The sequence below is a fragment of the Dermochelys coriacea genome, chromosome 10, assembly GCF_009764565.3.
Source record: "Dermochelys coriacea isolate rDerCor1 chromosome 10, rDerCor1.pri.v4, whole genome shotgun sequence".
NCBI classification, from domain to species: domain Eukaryota; kingdom Metazoa; phylum Chordata; order Testudines; family Dermochelyidae; genus Dermochelys; species Dermochelys coriacea.
The window spans coordinates 20,314,287-20,333,812 of record NC_050077.1 but is presented as its reverse complement, the minus strand read 5'-3'; the positions used below and the strand labels follow the sequence as shown (position 1 = coordinate 20,333,812).

The 19,526-nt window shown below is 40.6% G+C and overlaps 2 protein-coding genes across 3 annotated transcripts in view; one reads left to right on the top strand and one right to left on the bottom strand.

Annotated features, from left to right (window-relative positions):
• The first annotated feature begins 84 nt into the window (after positions 1 to 84).
• On the top strand, positions 85 to 12,870 carry NTAN1 (N-terminal asparagine amidase). Of its 2 annotated transcripts, XM_043494131.1 has the most exons (10): positions 85 to 2,727; positions 4,802 to 4,904; positions 4,989 to 5,054; positions 6,172 to 6,280; positions 7,554 to 7,627; positions 8,337 to 8,390; positions 9,579 to 9,632; positions 10,365 to 10,462; positions 11,588 to 11,701; positions 11,891 to 12,870. In XM_043494131.1, the coding sequence occupies exons 1-10, from the start codon at positions 2,647 to 2,649 to the stop codon at positions 12,068 to 12,070; spliced, it is 933 nt and encodes a 310-aa protein (XP_043350066.1). In that variant the 5' UTR covers positions 85 to 2,646; the 3' UTR covers positions 12,071 to 12,870. The 2 variants fall into 2 exon arrangements, with proteins under 2 accessions (XP_043350066.1, XP_043350067.1); XM_043494132.1 differs by lacking the exon at positions 9,579 to 9,632 and having other exon boundaries at positions 574 to 2,727.
• Positions 12,871 to 15,300: 2,430 nt separating this feature from the next.
• Positions 15,301 to 19,526, bottom strand: part of PDXDC1 (pyridoxal dependent decarboxylase domain containing 1) — a 49,990-nt gene continuing 45,764 nt past the window's right edge. Inside the window, exons 20-23 of the mRNA XM_038419987.2 lie at positions 18,961 to 19,053; positions 18,766 to 18,862; positions 17,112 to 17,216; positions 15,301 to 16,062 (exon numbers count right to left, since the gene is read on the bottom strand). Coding sequence (XP_038275915.1) covers positions 15,791 to 16,062; positions 17,112 to 17,216; positions 18,766 to 18,862; positions 18,961 to 19,053 — 567 coding nt within the window. The 3' untranslated portion in view covers positions 15,301 to 15,790. The remainder of the gene's footprint in view (positions 16,063 to 17,111; positions 17,217 to 18,765; positions 18,863 to 18,960; positions 19,054 to 19,526) is intronic.

The following is a 19,526-nucleotide window of genomic DNA, read 5'->3' as shown; positions in this document are numbered from 1 at the left end:
AAAAGAATGGTTCCAAAGTGATCAAAACTTAGCATTCTTCCCCATGACACCAATGGCTTTGTCATCATGTTGGGTGAACTCAGATACAAGAATTTTTCCAAAACATAGTGCCAGTTTTTCCTTCTGGCTAACGTTGCTATATCTTGTATGTGATCTGGGGATTTGCGTGCGTGTGTGTGATTTTTTTTTTTAAATGTTTTTTATTCGCTCTAGAAAAAATTTGCTTTGTATCTAGATCCATATTTTGGGACATCTTGAAAATTGTAATGTTAAAAAATGAGCACGAATTCAGTTGTCCTAGCTCAGGGGTGGCCAACCTGTGGCTCTGGAGCCACATGCAGCTCCTTGTATAGGCACCGACTCCAGGGCTGGAGCTACAGATGCCAACTTTCCAATGTGCTGGGGGGGGTGCTCACTGCTCAACCCTGGCTCTGTCACGGGCCCTGCCCCCACTCCACCCCACCCCCTCCCCAGAGCCTGCATGCCCTTGCTCCTCCCTCTTCCCCTCCGAGCTTACTGCACACCATGAAACAGCTGATCAAGAGGTGTGGGGAGAGGAGGATAGGTGCTGGTGGGCGGGGAGTGGGGAGCTGACGGGGGACTGCTGACTTATTACTGTGGCTCTTTGACAATGTATATTGGTAAATTCTGGTTCCTTCTCAGGCTCAGGTTGGTCACCTCATCCTAGCTAGTAAAACAATCAACACCAGACCTTTCAGGGTGCAAGGGTGTTAGGAATCTTCTGTGTAAGCAGTATTTTAACAAGGGGATCCTACAATGTTTGTGTCTTGGTCTGTGACAAATCCCCTGATTTGAGCTATGTATGATCACAAAGACAATGGACACTGCATTCTCTTTGCTTCTTTTTGCTTGCTTTTCCCATTTTAAACAAAAGTGCTTTTATAACCATAACAAAAGGAGGCAACAACACTTAGCTAACAAGCTTATTAAGCTGCACTTTGCTAGAAGTCAAGTATCGGGGTAGCTGTGTTAGTCTATATCCATAAAAACAACAAGGAATCCGGTAGCACCTTAAAGACTAACAGATTTATTTGGGCATAAGCTTTTGTGGGTAAAAAACCACTTCTTCAGGTGCAACTGAAGAAATGTGTTTTTACCCACGAAAGCTTATGCCCAAATAAATCTCTTAGTCTTTAAGATGCCACTGGACTCCTTGTTTTTGCTAGAAGTGTTCATACTTTGCTGGGCAAAATTATAGTGAGAATACAGCTTACTGGAAAATGAAAGGGGGAGTCTAGTTTTTCTCCCAGCATCTTTAAATTTTCCATTCAGCTCTAACTGGCAATATATATAGTCCAGTGCTTATCATGTGGCATATGACATTTCTGTGTGTGTCTTTTGAGAAGGTCAGTTTTGGGGATATGTACCTCTGGGAAATTAATTTAAAAATACATTACATTTAGTGTAGTCAAAAGCAAAAATACCTCTAAGAAAAGTATTTTTATGAGAGGTAGTTATAAGTAGTCTCTGCCAGAGATTTGTAGTAGTAGTATCCAGAGGGGGCTGATTTCATCCCAACGTTTCCTTCACTTCAATTTGGTGATGACCGTTTGAGGGACCCTTCCACTGAAAGTCATATTTTAGTAATTAAGTCTGATTCCACTGGCTTCTGTGAGGAGAGAAAAAACAGATTTGTTTAAGAGTTAAATGAATTAATGCAATATATGTCAAACCACCGTATCACTTACCAGCATGTACAAGGTCTGACTTGGGCTATGAGAAGTGAGGGTTGTTATGTGAGTGCTGCAGATACCAAGGCAGTGCATAGGAAGTGGGGGCTGATTGAAAGTACCTAGTTTTAAATAAATATTTCTGAATGTGCCCCAAGCAATTAATTATTTACTGCTTTTAAGGTATGATGCTGTTTGACATAATGTGCAAAATTTTCAGCATGGATCTAACTGTACCCACAAAATGTGTGGATGCGAGGAGAGAAAATCTGTATGTGCGAGTACATCTTACTGCCGCCTCTTATCTAAAGACAGGATTTTTACATGTACAAAGGGCGGGGCCCACACCTTCAGTGGGCCTCTTTTTGCTGGCCTGCTGAAAATTTGGTTGGTGAGTATTTGTGCCCTGTTTGTGTAATTGATGGTACTCTTCATGAGCCCTAAAGCCTGTTGTCATGGGCAGATTCCATGATGGGTCATTAAATGCTGCCTGCCTAAAATCCTCCCTGTAGTTTCCATTAGAGATAGTTTAGTTTATTTTAAATACAGCCCTCCTGGAGTTCAGTAGTCCCTGTCCTGGAGGTGGAAATTCAGACAGATCTATTGCACTTGGCCTGGCTGTGAATCACATGTTTCTTCAATCCTTTCTGGGGTTGCAAGTTTCATTTTAAGGGGGGAGAGCGCCTATGCTGCTCTCTTGGGAGTGGGGGTGAGGTGGTCTAACGTGCATTAGTATCTTTTTCTTTCCCCGCGTTAGCTGAAGTCAGGTTTGCGGACTCCTGCCGCAGACACTCGGGCTGTTTGCACGGAAGTATTCAACTCCAAACCCCGCTTCCCCATCCGGACTACATCTCCCAGAACCCCTTGCGATGTCAGCCCATGCCGCCTCCCCTCCCAGCTGGCTGCTATCGGAAGTAGTCCGCCCAGCAGCCTCAGGAGCAGGCGCTTCCTAGAGATGCCTCTGCTGATTAACGGGGAGCGGATCGACCTGGCCCAGCCCCCGGGGGAGGTGGTCCGCACCTACCCGCCCCTGGAGGTAAGGGGGTGGGGGCTGCTCTGGCAGGGTTGCAGCAGGAGGTTGTCGGATTCCAGCCAGGGAGGCTGCAGTGAGTAGGTTTGTGCCAGCTGCCGAGCTGGGCGGGGCGGAGCAGTCTTTGGACGGGGAGGCCCCCCTCCTCCAATGAGAAGTCCAGAGCCTGTTGGCTCTCACTGGTCGAGAAGGGGAGTTTACCCGTGTCACAGGCACGTTATCAAGTAGGATGGGAGTCTGTACGCCTCTGTTTGGCGCTTTCAGTGGACTAAATGTCCTGGCACAGGGTACATGCAGTGTTGTAGCTATGTGGGTCCCAGGATATTAGAGAGAAAGCATGGGAGAGGTAACATCTTTTACTGGACCAACTTCTGTTGGTGAGAGAAACCAGCTCTCGGGCCAGACCTTGTCTCTCTGGCATAGGGTGCTCTCCAGTGTGGGGTGCTGGGTCAGAGGGCAGAAGCCCTGATGTGGTGCCTGCTTGTTGGAGGCATGGACATCCTGGCATATGGTGGTGTTAGGGGCCCAAAAGCTCTGGCATGGGCAGTGCAGGGGCACAGATGTCCGGCTGTGGGTATTGGAGGGGGGTCTTTATGCATCATCAAGAAGCAAAAAGCACAAGTTCATTTTTCCCCCCTTCTCATACTAGAGAATGCTATCGTGTTATAGCCTCTAGAAATGGAAAACCCCTATTGAATCATCAAGTCCATACCCTATAATAAAGTTTCTGGCTAGATTCAAGCCCTTGCAGCTCCAAATCAGGCTATGCATAGCTAGTCTTAGACATTGCTAGAACAAAACAGACTCAAGTTTGTGATTGGGTATTAAAGTAAATCAGTGTTGAATGATTGGTTGTCAGCTTCAGGAAATAGAGTACTCATTAACAGTTTGGTTTATGGGAAGGAGGGTTATGTAATGTTTTGTGGAGTGTAGATGAGCAAATATCACTTAGAATCTATCCCTCTACTGCATTCAAGCCAATGGGAGCAGTTTCTTACTAGCTAAAGAAATGAACATAGTGTTTCTACTCTTACTTTCAAGACAGCTACTAATGGGGAGACCCAGAGTCATTTGAGCAATCCAGGGTTTGCTGGTACAATAGACTTTGGTTCATTCTCCAAATAGGAGGCTTATGTATGTTAATTATCTAGTACTAATATAAATCTTTATTATTTATTATTATTATTATTATTTTATTATTTTATTATTATAATGAATTAAATCATCAAATAAAAACTTACAAGAAATCAAGTTGATTATTTGTTCATATCGTCTGGTATTTTAGCTCTAGATTGTGATTACCTTACTTACCCTGAACAGTACCTTCCTCCATAAGGAGCCTTTTTGACTTTAGCTGGACTATTCATGTTGCATCATGCTATTTGTTGTCTGTGAGTAAGATTATCACAGTCAAGCCGTCAAAAAATATCCTTTGTGAATTTCTCTTAAAAGCATCCAAAACAATAACTATAGGGAAGCTAATAGGTCTGAAGATAATAACTATAGGGAAGCTAATAGATCTGACTGAAATATTTAACTGTTCTAGTCCTAGCAGTAGACTGAGCACAAAGCTAGGAGCCAGAAACTGCTGAGTAAAGCTCTTGTGCTGATTGATGATTGTGTGGCCTTGGTCAAGTCCCTTTCTTTTTCTGTCTGTCCATTTTTAAAGTGGGATGACTGTCTCTGGGGTGATGTGAAGATTAACTGGTTAATGTTTGGAAAGAGCCTTGAGGATGTAAACATTTTTCTTCTTTCTTGCCACTTCCCTCTTTGGGAAGTGACTTTTATAGCCTTCTTCCAAAACTCCTGATTGCATGCTTGGCTGTTGTGGAAACCAGTCACTCTCAGGTCCACTGATATCCAATCCATGTTCCTAGTCTTTGGCCTCCACCTTGGTTCTTGAAGATGTAAAACACCATGAAATATAAGTATTTATGGTCAACCTTAGAACTCCTGGTCTTCCCTGAACTGCCACCTAATTCCATTTGTTTTCCATAGGCCTGGGTGGGTCAGTGTCCATTCTAGTACTTGCTGTATCTGTTCTTTCAGCCATTTTAGTCTGAGTGCAATTTATTTACAGGAGAAAACAAGAGTTCTAAGAGGCCAACCAGCTCAAACAGTGGGACCGAAAGGACTTCTATATATCCAACAAAGAGAGTTTGCAGTGACCACCCCTAAAGATGGTACGTGGGGATGCAATAATGTTAGCTCTTGAAGCAACAAGCATGACGGAAAAATTCTTACCATATTTCTCTCCTTTAAAACAGGTTCCGTGTCCATTCTTGGGTCTGATGATGCAACTACCTGCCACTTGGTGGTGCTCAGACACACAGGTATCATAAAGGAAACCTGGACCATGAGATGCATGTTTCTCAAATAATGGCTGCATAATAACTGTTATTTCATATTGCATTTCCACATTTGGTGTATTGAGCTTCCACTGGGTGTTCTAATTCATTGATTCTAGTTTGCATGGGTCATGTTTTAAGAAACAAATCTTGCTATTACCAGCCTGCATTACCTTCGGCAGTACACTAGAGCTGCATATTCACCTAAACCTTTGACCGCAGGAGTGTGGTTTTTTTTGGTTAAGTGAGTGACTTGTCTAGTGTCATACAGTGACTCAGGACCTGTCTACACTAAAGAATTTAGATCAATACAGATTTAGATTGAAAAATCCACCCCCTTGTGCAACGAAGTTAAGCCGACCGAAGTCCCTGTGTAGATAGCACTACGTCCGCAGAAGAATTCTTCCATTGACCTAGCTACTGCCTCTTGGAGAGGTGGATTACCTATGCAGACGGAAGAACCACTCCTGTTTGGTATAGATCAGGGGTTCTCGTACTGCATTGCACCCCGACCCCCCTTTTTGACAATAAAAATGACTACACGGCCCCATGTCGGGGGACTGAAGCCTGAGCCCACCCGAGGCCCACTGACCCGGGGGGGGGGGGAAGGAGGCGGACGCAAAGCTGAAGCCCAACATGCAGTGCTGAAACTCTCAGGCTTCGGCTTCAGCCCTGGGCCCCAGCGAGTCTAAGCCAGTCCTGGTGACCCACTTTGGGGTCCTGCCTCACAGTCTGAGAATTGCTGGTATAGGTAGTGTCTACACTGAAGGGCTTCAGCAGCACAGCTGAGTAGTGTAGACAAGTCCTTGGTGACCAAGATGGGACTGGAACTCAGTCCCTGGCTCTTATGAAGGCAGCACAGGGAACCTAGTGGTTTCAGCAGGATACTGGGAATCAGGAGACTGAGGTTCTGTTCCTGACTATATTGAATTTGTGTGATATCAGGCAAGTCACTTAATCTCTTTTTTAGTGTCAGTTCCTCCTGTAAAATCTGGATGCGGTTTATCCATTTTTATTAGCTGCTCTACAGAATGACAGAGTTTTTGTTGCTGTTGTATGGAGCTGTGGTCAGGTAAATGTTTTCTTATTGCCTGCCTTCCAGGGAGTGGGGCCACCTGCTTGACACACTGTGATGGATCAAACACGCAAGCCGAGGTGTCGCTGATTATGAGTGCAGTAAAATCGTTCTCTAATGACACAGAATGTGGAAGGTTGGAACTGCTATATTATGTCTTGGGTACGGTATTTCACAAGGGTCACTGTTGTGTGTAAGGTGAGAAATTCTAAATGTGATCATTTCGGGCTCAGATAAAGAATCAGCGGCGTGCTGAGCCAGGGCAGGAAAATACATCTCAACAAGGTACTGTTTCCGCAGTGATGATTTTTTTTGCCTACTGGCATTGTTACAGATTTAGTAGCTTTTCTTGTTCTTGATTTACTCAGCCCCATCGTTTGTATGTATATATTATTTTTGTAGTTCTCTTAGCAGGGATTTAATTTAAAGCGTGATGCTGCTTTGAATAGTATCTCTGTAAAACTGCCATTGTGAGGGTCCATGTTTATTGGGTCTCAGTGATTTCCATCTCAAATTGCTTAGTTTCACAAATGAATTTTTGCTTTTTTTTTAAAACTGTTGGTCCTGTAAACTCATCCTGGGATCTGAGTTAATCTGGAAGTTTCTGGCTTGCACATAAAACAATAAAGATTCTGAGTCAGAATTTAGTTATAAATTCTGTTGCTGTTGTGGGAGCCAGAAAAGAATCCAGCTCGATTCCTTTTGATCGTGTTTACTCCTGTTAGACCTGTAGAGGCAAAACTTGGTAAAGTTGGCAGATATAACACTAAATATACCTGGTCTAAGACTTCCAAAAGCAACTAGTTCCTTTTGAGAATCTTGCTTGAAACACCTTAAAGGGGCCTGATTTTCAGCTGGTGACTACTCAGCACTTTCTAAAAATTTGGGTCCCTTTACGGTGTCTGAAGTTGAATACCTGAAAATCACTAGTCACTTTCGAAAAGCTTGGCCACAGAAAACAGACCTATAGAGTGAAAGAGGAGCCATATTTACACAGATGTCTCACAAAGACCCCATCTTAAGGTTTGAGTGAGTTGTAAGGAAGTCATTGGAGTACATTTAATTGATCTTTGTTGTGAAGCTTAAAACATAGCTTTGTAATTTAAGGTCCAGTCCCGTGAGGAGCTGAGCACCTATAAATCCAAACAACCTCAGTGGCATCTGCCCATATTCAGTGCCTCTCAGATTCAAGTCCTTAGTTGGTGCTGCTCAGCTGATATTCCCTATAATGTCCAAAACAAAGAGGTTACTCACATTAGGTCATGATATAATACACAATCAACTGGCACATAAATGTAATAAATGAGCCTTCTCTAATGTACGGTGTGGACTGGGGATTGTATTGAAAAGCTATTCACTTTGAGATGCCTTTTTAATTGCTGTTTCCTGTTATTCCATCTCTTTGTTAGGCTGGAAGTTCACCTAGTTGGAGGTTTCAACGATGATAGGCAGTTATCACAAAAACTTACTAATCAGCTTCTTAGTAAGTACACATTTTTTTGCATTCTCATGTCCAAAAACTAGAATTCTGGCTGGATTTGGGCTGTGTGTGTGTGTGTGTGTGTGTGTGTGTGTGTGTGTAAAATCTTAATCCTCAAATATACAGTAGAAAAAATCTTGGATTTGAGTTTTTCTCCACTTGGGAATTTGAAGTGCGTCATGTGTTTATACACGGGGTGGTGCAGTAAGATGATTTACACATGTTCTCTCTCTCTCTGTGTGTGTGTGTGTGTGAGTAAAATATATATGACATGCTGTATGATCTTGGGCAAGTCTCTTCTCTCTCTACCTATATTTCCCCATATATAAAATGGGTATTACTAATGAATGTACCCTGATAAATGTGTAACAAACTAAACCTGAGATCACAATGCCAGAGCTACCTTAACAAAATGCTTGTAAAAGGAATAAAATCTTGACAGAACAAGGCTTTCTCTTTAACAACTTTCTGCCCTTGCCTGTGGCCAGTTGTGTAAATTACTGTTATATAGAGTAGCTTTCTCTTTATTTTATAAGAGCAAGATATTGAGAGATATCTGGAAAACAAACACCGGTCCATGATCTGTATCAAGAACAATGGAGTGGGAGATTTCTTGCTAGTAATGAGGGTCTCACATTAATATACCCCATCGTTTATATGCAGCCTTGACATGAGTCAGTTTTATACCTTGCTGCTACTGTTGTTGCTGTAGGAGCATTTGATCTCCAGCAAGATGATGTCCATATAGTGACTTTCTGTGTGACAGGTAAGAGTTTTAATGTTTTCCCTTTTGTAAAAGTATGTTTAGTGTTTGAAATAAATGTGAGGCTCTTCATTTGAGGAGAGACAACCCTTGATCTGGCCTGTGAGCTTTGTGAGCTCTAGGCACAGGAGGGCTTATTGCCTACAGTGTTGTTTGCTGTCACATACTGATTACTCCAGAGTTGGTATTCTGGAAGTAGTAATTTACCACAGCACACCGCAGGTAGGGCAATGGCTAGGTTAGGGCTTCTCTTCCCAGAAGTGCTATGGTAACTTGCAGTTGCTAATAGCTGAAGTATTTCACCCATGTGGTCCTGTGAGCACTCCAAATTGAAGACTTTTGTGTTTCTGCTGGGAAGGAAATCTAAACCCATTTAGGATCAGTTAACAGCACTAGACCTTCCTCCTGCATTTAATATGTGTGTTTAGTCGGTATTGCAGCAGACAGATGAATGAAGTGTGTAGGAGCTTGGATGGCTGTAGAAAACAGTTGCCCCAAATTAATGTTTTTATCATCTTTTCCCTCTGTCCCCTCTTCGGTTTCCTTTTTCCTCCATCGTAGCTAATTCAAGTCTGATTATTTTTGATATCTCTTCGTTTTCAGTGAGAACACTGGCTGTAGCTTAAACCTTTGAAACATGGCCTCATTACAGCTGTGTGTTTTTGTAAATCTATTGCATGTGAAATTGAGGGGCTAATAGCTTTGGCTAGAGCCAGTCATGGTGTGGGCAGATGAGTTGCACCTTCCCCATGCTGCCCTTGCCAATGCATTTGAGTCCTGAGCAGCTGTTTCAGTGCCAGGTCTGTTAAGATGTGAATGATTTCTGTGGTGTAGTGATTTTATATAGTCTGGTTCTGTGGTGTGGATAAATGTCCACCAAAGATAAGGATTAATTCAGAACTGGCATAAGCAGTTGCCATTCTTTTGAGATGGAACTACCCTGTGTCTGAATTTCTCCTGTATACCATGATAATAGACATGGTATAAAAACGTAGATTCATTTCACTTGAGTTAAACAAGGATAGGAACCCAAGTTTTCAGTTCCCTTGTGGCTGCTTTATGCATGTCCCACTTTTTGTTTTTGGGGTAAGGTCTGGGCACCTCCCTGGCTAAAGCTAAACTAATGCAGCTTGGAAATAAATATGCTGACAATGGCTGAATTATTTGATGTATTTGTTCTTTTTGAAACAGAATTAAATGATAGGGAGGAAAAGGACAGTCATTTTCCAGTCATTTATGGAATAGGTGAGTATAATGCATCTTGTATACTGTTTTAAAGTGGTTGCTGTTGAGACTTGTAAAGGTAACACATTTGCCAGCCAAGGCTAATATAGGAGATACAAAACACCATGGTGAACAGGTCAGTGTAGCTCTGATGCTAACATAGGTAGGACAGGGCTGCTGTTAATACCACTCAGAGACTGGTTTTGCTAGACACTGAAGATGTACTGCTGCTTGGGAAATGCATTTGGAAAGGGTCCTCTTGATCAGGAGCATGTACATATTTTTTTTTCTTTCTTTTTAATGAGATCAGAGCCTGAAGGTTTATTTCATGGCATTTAGCTGAACTATTGGCCAGCAGTGAGCTAGACTGCTTGTTCCTTTGCCTTTTCTGTTTGGAGTCCAACTTCTTTCTGATGCGTTTAGTTGATTTTGTTCTCTTCTCCCCCTCCCCCCCCAACTACTTTCAGTTTCAGTAATCTTTATACCATTGTAGGAATACAATTTTTATCCAAAAATTGTATCTTCAAATTGACCATATTCCTTTAAACTTTCCTCTGGGCTGCTAGAAATCCAACCAAAGAGCACTGTGAAAATACAAGCAAACCAGAAAGTGAAACTGATAAGTTCTGAAATTCACCTTTGTTGTGCTAAAAAGGGCTGTTGGTCTGGAATGCGGTGCTTGTTGGGGATGGACATTTTAAATGTCATCGCTAGCTGCTTAACTATGTTTTATTCAAACCATTTTCTCCCCAGCTGTGAATGTTAAAACAGCAGAGATTTTCCATGCAACTTTTCCAGATAAGGGACCAGATGAAGATTTGCGTTCAGCCCGTATGTTAACAGGAGCACCAGTGAGTGAAAACAAACATATATTTTGGTGGGGTGGGGAACAACTCTTAAGAGAAAAATACTCCTGATATTTTTTTGTCTGTATCAGAAACTAATAGTTATTCCTTAAGGAGAAATTACTCCTTAAGTGATGATGATAAATTACTGCCAGTTTGTGGTTGTGTAATCAGAGACGAACACTAGACATACTAGCCAATATCTGTACTACAACAGCTCCTGCTACTTTCCTGATGGGAAAACTGACAAAAGTGTTTGATTTGGAAACAAGGACAGAGTTCAGTATTTGTATTACAGTAGCTCCTGGAGGCCTCAGCTGAGATCAGAGTACCACTGTGCGAGACGCTGAACAGTCAGGCTCTGGCAGATGAAGAGTGAGAGAGGGGTAGTGGTGTTAATCCAATTTTACAGACCTGGAATTGAGGTACAGAGATTAAATGACTTGCCTGAGTCATGCAGGAAGTCCGTGGCAGAGCTGGGGATTGAACCCAGCTCTCTTCAATCCACATGATCTCTCAGAAGCAGGTGTGCTACATAAAGACACTGCTTTCATCCAAAGCTTACAACTTCATTAAGAAGACATTCACACAAGGCAGTATTTGCAGACCCATGCCTACTAAACCATAACGGGGGAACACCCTCTACTGTCCCCAGGATTATGGCATAGAAATAACTGGAATATCTGTGAGTTTAAGGTTTGCCACTTAAGGTCTTGAGCCCAAAATTCTGACCCAAAAAGGCTATTTAGCCTCTTGTATAAGTGTAGAGCAGCTATTTTATCCAGTCGTTTGGTTAATTCAGGACAGAGTTGGGAGGGAGAATTGAGTGTGGCAGCAGTGGTGGGGATCCTGCCTTGCAGGATGGACAAGGGAGCTGAAACAAGGCAAGCAGGGAAGGAGAGTTAGATGGCTGAACAGGACAGGAGCAGGGGGACACTGAAGAATAGCCTGTTGGCCTAGGACAGGAGCTGCAGTTTGTTGCATATCAGAGGATGGGGGAAGAAGCTGTGAAGGCAACTCTAAGCTCATTCCCCTTCACGGCATGGTTGGCTCAGTGTGATAGAGGGTTCAGTTCACTTACTGCTGCTCAATTTCAATAGGGAAACCCTCAAAGTCTGTTCCCTGTTACAGATGACTAATATTTATGATGCAAAGACAGAGCAACTCCATATTGGACCTTACTTCTGGATGCCTTTCCCATATGTGGATTTCTGGTTGAACCAGGATGATAAACAGATATTACAGGTAACTGAAGTTACAAAAATGTGTTTTGTGCCAGCATTCCATCAACCCGGATGGCTTTTCTGTGCAGTGCTGGAAGGGGGAGGGGGTGCATTCCTCTAAGCCAGAAATTAAAGCTAGAGGTACCAGTAGCTATGCGATGTTCTTATTCATCTGGTTCGAAATAGCTCATGACACCATCTTGTTTTCCAGAATCTTTCCACATCGCCTCTGGCTGAACCACCCCACTTTGTTTCCCACCTTAGATCCACATTGATGTTTTTAAAAGAGCATCCATTTCCTGCTGACTCCCTGTTTCCTAACAGGAAACCTCGACTTTATAAAAAGACTGAAGAAGGCTTATGGGAGAGAGTCTGTTTTGAAACAATTTAATGTTGAGGTAAACACTGAAGGATGTGCTTTGGGAAAGCACAGCCTGGCCACTTTGTTGCAAAGAGCATTTTTCTGAATCCATGTTGGTCACATCCCCTGCTGTCCCTGAGATCAGACTAGCCTTGGTTAATGCTTTTCAAAGTAATATTTTGGCAGAGGTGCATTTGTTTGCACTGTTACTCACCTAAGGGAGTGAATGTTTACTACTAAAATCAGTATTTTCTTGTTTTCAGATGGTCCTTAAAATTGTGCCCCCCGTTTTTACTTTTGGTGCTAATCGGTTGTATATTAATGCCTTGTGCAAAATCTACCTAGAGAGAGATTTAATATGCACTTGCCCTTTCAAGAGTGCTTTTCTGAGTTGGGACTAAGTATCCCCTGAAATACAATTTAAAGTACAACATGTATACAAACACATTAATTGGGTTTTTTTGAGAGATTTCTTTTAGGCACCCAACCATTAAGTCCTTGAATGAATAAATTAAAAAAAAAATTTTTTTTGGTGATATAGGTGAGATTTTTCACTAGTTGGAAGTGGGCTTTTCTACACTGAAAGATATAATCCTTAACCCTGCAGGAATGCTTGCTGAGCATAAGTCTTGAAAGCATATTTGTTAAACAGTGCCATTTTACCACTGCTGTTAGAGTAATATTGTATGATTCAGTACAGCTCTCCAATTCTAAAAATGTCTAGAATAATAAATCTTTATATTTATTAATAAAGAAACTGGAGATGTCACTAAACTTTGTCATTGGGCATCTTCTATTAAAACAACCGTTAAACTCAACTTTTCACCATTTGGGTTGTTTGCTTACTTTCTGCATTTCTCTGAAGTTTGGACAATGAAAATAAAATGGCCAAAGATGCTTGCTCACTGCTACATTGTTTGGGTTGCAGAGAATACAGGAAAAGATGTAACTTCACATGCTGTAGCTGGAGTTTAAGAACATTCATGGAAATATTTCTACTTCTGAGATTACTATTTTTTTTAAAAAAAAACCTCTTTAAAACCTACCTCACCCTGATACTTTTTTACATTAAGAAACTACATGGAAGATGTCATGAAATACTTTGAGGTTTGTCATCTCTGTTTTGTGGTTACATAGTTCAGGGATGTACATATGAAAACTTGACAGTTTAGTTATTCTGAAATGGCAGCATTTTTTGATAAGCACAACTGTTATAGTTGTCTATAATGACTGCCTTCTACAATTCAAACTGTTAGACACTTATGAATAGCAGCTTTATATAAAGTGTACTGTGCTTTAAAAGCTCTAATAGAAATTCTCAGTGTTGTAGATAATCTTGTTTCACAGGACTAAAATGATAGGTAAAGGATCACAATACAGTAAGTTACGGATTTCAGGTTAATTGTGTAGTTACTTTCATCTCACAAATATTGTTTCATTTTCTTTTTGTATATCCACCTGGTAAGTCAGGGCAATGCTGAATTTGCTAATTACAACTTCACTAAACCATTCCAGTAGAATGAATGAGGCCTGTAATTCCATGTCCAATAAGAAGAGTGGATTCATGGCTTGCAGCGCTTGTCATCTGGTGAGGCCCTGGAGTGATCTCTCTTCTTGTGACTTGGCCCTCGGGCCAGGTCGGTTTTTAAAGTCTCTTCCCTTAATCAGTATCCCACACAACATTGGTCATTAGCCTGCCATTTTCTCCCCTCCAGACTCCTCTCTTGTTCCACTGTATGGGAGTAGTAGCCCCAGAGCTTCTCTCTGGAATCTTTTTTAACCAAACTCAAAAGCAACTCCTGTCCCTCCCTGGGCTTAAACATCCTGGGTCCTCCCTACAGTAATGCTGAGGCTTAGGCTACCTTGCTGGAGTCTTGTACTTGTCTGAGCCTTGAGTGAACTGGAAGCAGCAACAACAGTTGCTACACAGTGGTTGTGCAATAGCTGGATAGAGAGTGTAGCAGAGGTGTTTGAATGATGGGGGTGGTTGTTCTAGGTACCATTTGATGACATAAAAAAAAACTAGGGTATCAAACACCTGTTTTCATAAACTACCGCATAGATGTTAGTGCAGCTTTCTTCAATGGTAATTGAATTCTCAGAAGTTGTAATTTGAAGAATCTTTATTGAAACATTTGGGTAATATCTAAAGTATGTAGCTCTAGTCCAACAAAACCATTAGTTCAGCAATTCCAAATATAAAAATATTAAATTAATTTTGCCCCCCACAAATATACCTATGTTAATGTATTTCATTTCCAAATAAACTAATAAGGAAGACTAGTTGACTTAATTGTTTGTTTTTATATTTAGGAAAAATTGCTCTCTGTTTTATCTGAGAAGTATCTGAAATTATAAACAAAAAGTTTGACTTAATATACTTTAACTACAACTCCCCAGCTAATCAAAAACTGAAAATTTGACAGTACATGTAAATCAACAAAAAATCCTTAACAAAATATCACAATGCTATCCAATCTTGTTACCACTGGAGCCATCATAATGACCTACACAAGGTAGTAATTTACACACATCCTATTTATGTAAACGGAATATTGGTGATAGTGTTAACAAGTCAATTTTGTACGGCTGGATCCATTTTTTTTTTTTTTAGGGAGTCTGTTTTGCTTCTACACTGTAAAGTCAGTTTCTGCAGGTAATATAATGGAGAAAATACTTCTGAACAATATCACAAGTTAACAGATTATAAAGGAGCTATGTGCTGTAGTGTATTAACCTATAATTTCAAGTATGTACAATATCTACTAAAAGTAAGTTATGTTACTCAAATCAGAATAGTGTAGAAACCATCACCACCATGACTTTTTCAAGCTTTACTAACTTTAAAAATATATAACCAAAGATTCCAGTAACTAGGTTCATAGGGTTCTGGTTATAGAGGGTGTGCAGCAGTAAATGAGGCTAGATCTTTATCAGTGCTTCTTGCCAGTGATAGAGGCAAGAAGCAACTGTCATGCAGAGGCACTATTACTTTCTACAAGGGTTAACACAAGCCCAGTAAGGTTAAGGAGCTTAATTGAGTGGACCAATTCCTACAACAGGGGAAAAAAAAAAGTTGATGGCAAAGTAGTATTTACATATTCATAATATACATCCGTGTCACTCAGTGCACCGCAACTACTTGATGACCCTTTTAGTAAGGGGCAATGAATTTCTAATGAACATTAGGGATTAAAAAAGCAATGAGATGAAGTGCACTACAGACTAACTACCCAAATTGTGGGTTTTTTTTTTTTAAAAAGATTAAACTGATTTAAAATATAAAAGTGAGCAACTGGTAGGTTTATTGAATATTTTTAAGTTAGGACCACTTTACAAATATCATCACCAGGTGCATGTTTAACCTTAACTCAAATGTATGATCAACTCATTAAGCATTATAATGCCACCTGGATTCATACAATAACTGTCACTCTTTTGCCAAAAAATACTCCTTCAGGCAAATGTGTATAAAATAAATCAGGTATCTTAATATCACTTTGGAGATGATAATGTATATAGGATTAAAACAATTGTAATAAGTGTACAATAAAACAAGTTAACTGGCCCATAGGGGAAAACGCTTTGTTTTTAACTTGCTTTTGTGCAAAATCCCTGTTAATTGTAAATTACAGTAGTAGTTACTGTACTAACGTGTGGCACTGTTCACATATTGAATAAATCATAAACTTCCCTGCCCTACAGGGAATGTGGTTATTATACAAAGTCTTAATTCACAAAATCTGGATTTTATCTTAGACTTTCTTGTTCCACTACTTTAGTGGAGTCATTTCCCGATTTTTGTGATTTGTCACTTTGCAGGTCTTCAGTTTTGTCATTTGTTACCTGTGCTATCTCATTCTGCTGCTCTGCTTTCTCTGTCTCCACAGTCCCTTGCTCTTGTACAGTAGACACAGAAGGGGACCGTTGCTCAATCTTTTCCAAGTCATCAGTGTGACTAACTGAACTGGTCTCACTAAATCCATCAGAGCTTCTTAAAGATCTTTTAAAAAGCTTTTGACCTGTGGAAAAATGAATATAGCATTAGAAAGCAGTAAATGCACAGATGAATCTATAGAAACTAAGCCACATTTTTAAAAGCTGGTCTCTATTTTTAAAGATGTAGCTGCATTTAAGTTAATTTAGACAAACAGATGTGTAACTGATGTAATCTGCACCAGTAGTTTTCCCTTGTGTAAACAGTAACCCAGTTAAGGCTTGGCTGGAAAAAAATGACAGTCAGTAAAAAGAGCAAGTCAAGGGACACATTACTTGATGAGACTGTTTTGGATGGGTAAGTTACTAAAACAGATAACTGTGCCCCAAAGGGATTTCCAGAGGATTAATGACCAACTAGAGAAGCTGACAGTCCAAACTAAATTCAAACCTAAATCTAACCAGAGGAAAGAGGACAAGACCATCAGTATAGCTTTGCCAGCCTACACTTGGGTAATCAGCTCATTTACACAGTGAAAGGAAAAAAGCTCATCTTGCCTCTCCTGAGCAGATTTATGTTTTGTGTAATTTCATGCTAAGAAATTACTTCCACTAAATACCACATTTGTGTAATACAGCAAAAAAAAACACAGTGGCCAAAATAAATGAAATACATTCTCCTTGTTTTTTTGGGGTTGTTGGTTTGTCATCTTGCTAATTTTCAAACTTCAGTAACCCTTAGTGCGAACTAGAGAGCTTACAATTCTACAGTATTTTCCAGAGGAAAGAGCCCTGTGGTCAGAGGTAGTTATTGCTGTTTAGAAGGGTAGCTACCTCCCCTGCAGTCCCAGTAATTATTCCTTCAGAGCACAACGGGGGTGGGAAAAGATGGATTTGAATGGTGCTCCATTCTGGGTCTTTTTGGCTGCTGCACTGGTCATTTAAAATCAACAGGAGGACAGGTACAATTACAAACAAGATTAGTGCTCTAGATCAGGAATGTGGAGACAAAGCAAATCTCATACATTGATTAGGCAATAAAACTCCATTATGTACTAATTAGCTTTTTCAACAAAGCAGAGTGTTCTTTAGCATCAAACTGCACATTTATTAAAATTAATTGGAGGAAGCTTACCTGGAAGCCTTTGTTTAATGCGACTGGGAGTCGGAGTGGGGGGTGGAGTGGTCCCAGTCCCCTGTGCTTTTGATACATATGTGGGTTCTGTAGACTCTAGAGAGCCTGCCAATGGGGAAAAAAAAAGTCTTGAAAGAAACAGTTTTATTGACACCAGTAAATAATATTAGAACCAGGTAACACGTTAAGTACACACTTTTTAAACTTTTCTGGTGCTCTGTATTTAACTCACTCTCCTGCATGTCCCCAAGCAAGTATTAAAGCCCAGATCATTCAAGGTATTTAGGTGCCTGACTCCCTTTCAGATTCTGGGCCTGGGCCCCATTTCTGAAGCTGTACTTGCCATCTCCCCATGAATCTGTGCCATTCTAATCACGAACAGAATATACTATGCTTCAAGTACAGAAAGGGACATGAACTATTACATACAAATTCTCAAAATAATCAAATGACTGACACCCACTTCATAACTTCTAACATGGTGAACATTCTCCTTCCCTCCACCACTGGAAACGTGATACATCCTGAGCTTCAAACTTCATTTTAAGGCCCTGTGAGCACAGCACTTTAAAGGAATATTTCATCAGAATAGGATAAACCCTTCTTAGGCAAATCTTGCCTTTTTCTGCCAAAGGAATCTTCCATTCTGTGCTTCAACCACTGTGGAAGAAGTGAAGCAACACAGTGAACATGCTTCCCCCACCCTCCTAGCTTAAAAATAAATATAAGGCTGGCCTGACACACACACACACACACACACATATATACATACATATATATATATATATAAAAAAAAAAATATAAGGCTGCCCGCAGGCCTCTGCTACCACATTATCAGCCTCCCCTAGTCTGAGAATTTACAGTCTCAGGGAAAACTAGACTAGTACTTACTCCAGAATGACTTGCATGAGGTACAAGTGGAATCCAACTAGAATAATTTTCCCATTCACTCTTTTACACTGCCATGGATTCCCTTCACGTAGCCATGTTCACACTATACCCATCATAGTCAAGAGCTAATCCCAATTTTGTTCCCAGACTACTAATGTCTTACTGTACAGAGTAGTGAAGGCTGGGAATATGACAGGCCAGAGGACACCTGAACCAAGAACTCAAATATAAAAATTAGTTTAGTTAGAGCATTCAAGTCAATTGGGTGCCACCGTAATATATATTTACACATATAGATACACATGTAGATATATCATGCTTGTATATATTACACACTTGGAGGAATGCTCTTATGACATTATTAAGCTCTCCCCATCCTCCTGTTTTTTTGTACAAGAAGTCCAAGCAGAAATCCAATTTACACATCTGGAATTTACACAGATGATTTGAAGAACCCCTTCTTGTAATATAATGGAGGGAACAACAGCCAAATCCAGCCAATCGCTTTAATTTGACTTGAGAATTGTAAGTATTGAGATTTAAAGGGAACTGGACAGATGGTGGCATTAGATATTTTCTTATGCAGTGTTGGAGAAGAGGTGGGTAGACAATATTCCTTTCGATCTTAAGAGTGCATTTTTAATCACATAATTTGGACGTCTTATAAATCAGTTAACAAGAAGTCTGTGTAACATTGTAAAGGTTTCCACGTTTTACAGAATTATTGCTAATGTACTATTGCTGCAGATGTATTTATTCCTACCTGCTGTTAAATCAAATGTTCTTCCCTTTGGTGATGCTTGAAATGGAGAAAACCAGTTCAGCACAGAGCCAACTACAGGAATCTGTCGTAGCAGGCCCTGTAAAACATGCCGTTGAAAGATTATTCTAGTGAATGAGCCATCTAAGTGTTACAAAGTTATGTGATGTAGATAACAGATTATTTTGGAATTCTTACCTCTTCAAGAAGTCTTTCTTCATTTGCTTTCTGAAGCTGAACCTGCGCTTCCTGTATCCCCCTTCTAACTACTTCAGTCATGTTTTCCAGCAGCTAATTAAAAATGGAAGAACATGCATTACGGCACTTAAACTGGCTTCTTAGTCCTTTACATGAAGATTAAATTTAAATGGGGATATTTGTGCATTTTTCTAAATTAGGTCAGCAGTTGGCTAATGCCATTTATTTAATACTATAAATAGACAACTATAGATTGAGAATAGGGTTTTTTACATGGATCTTGAAGTCAGAATGTCACACATTTAATTGCAATGGCATGTATTTCTCTTGCTTAGATGTAGGCTACTCACCTCTAGCCGGAGTTCTTTGAGCATCTTCTGTATATTCACACATGAATGTGCCAGTGGTGCAGCTGTACTGATTGAACCTTTTGATTGCGGTGCCTGCTGGAGCGCTATTGCACCTCCACCTATCTCCTCCTCTCGCTGTTTCTGAACTTTCTGAGAGCCCCAGCTCAAATAGGGAGCATCAGTGAAGGATACGAGTTTGGATAGATTTTGTTCTGG

Excerpts from the sequence above, each read along its gene's own strand:
- NTAN1 (XM_043494131.1), top strand. The coding sequence starts at position 2,647 with ATGCCTCTGCTGATTAACGGGGAGCGGATCGACCTGGCCCAGCCCCCG. Across the intron at positions 2,728-4,801 it reads GCACCTACCCGCCCCTGGAG|GAGAAAACAAGAGTTCTAAG; the intron begins GTAAGGGGGTGG and ends ATTTATTTACAG. Across the intron at positions 8,391-9,578 it reads AGTGACTTTCTGTGTGACAG|AATTAAATGATAGGGAGGAA; the intron begins GTAAGAGTTTTA and ends TTTTTGAAACAG.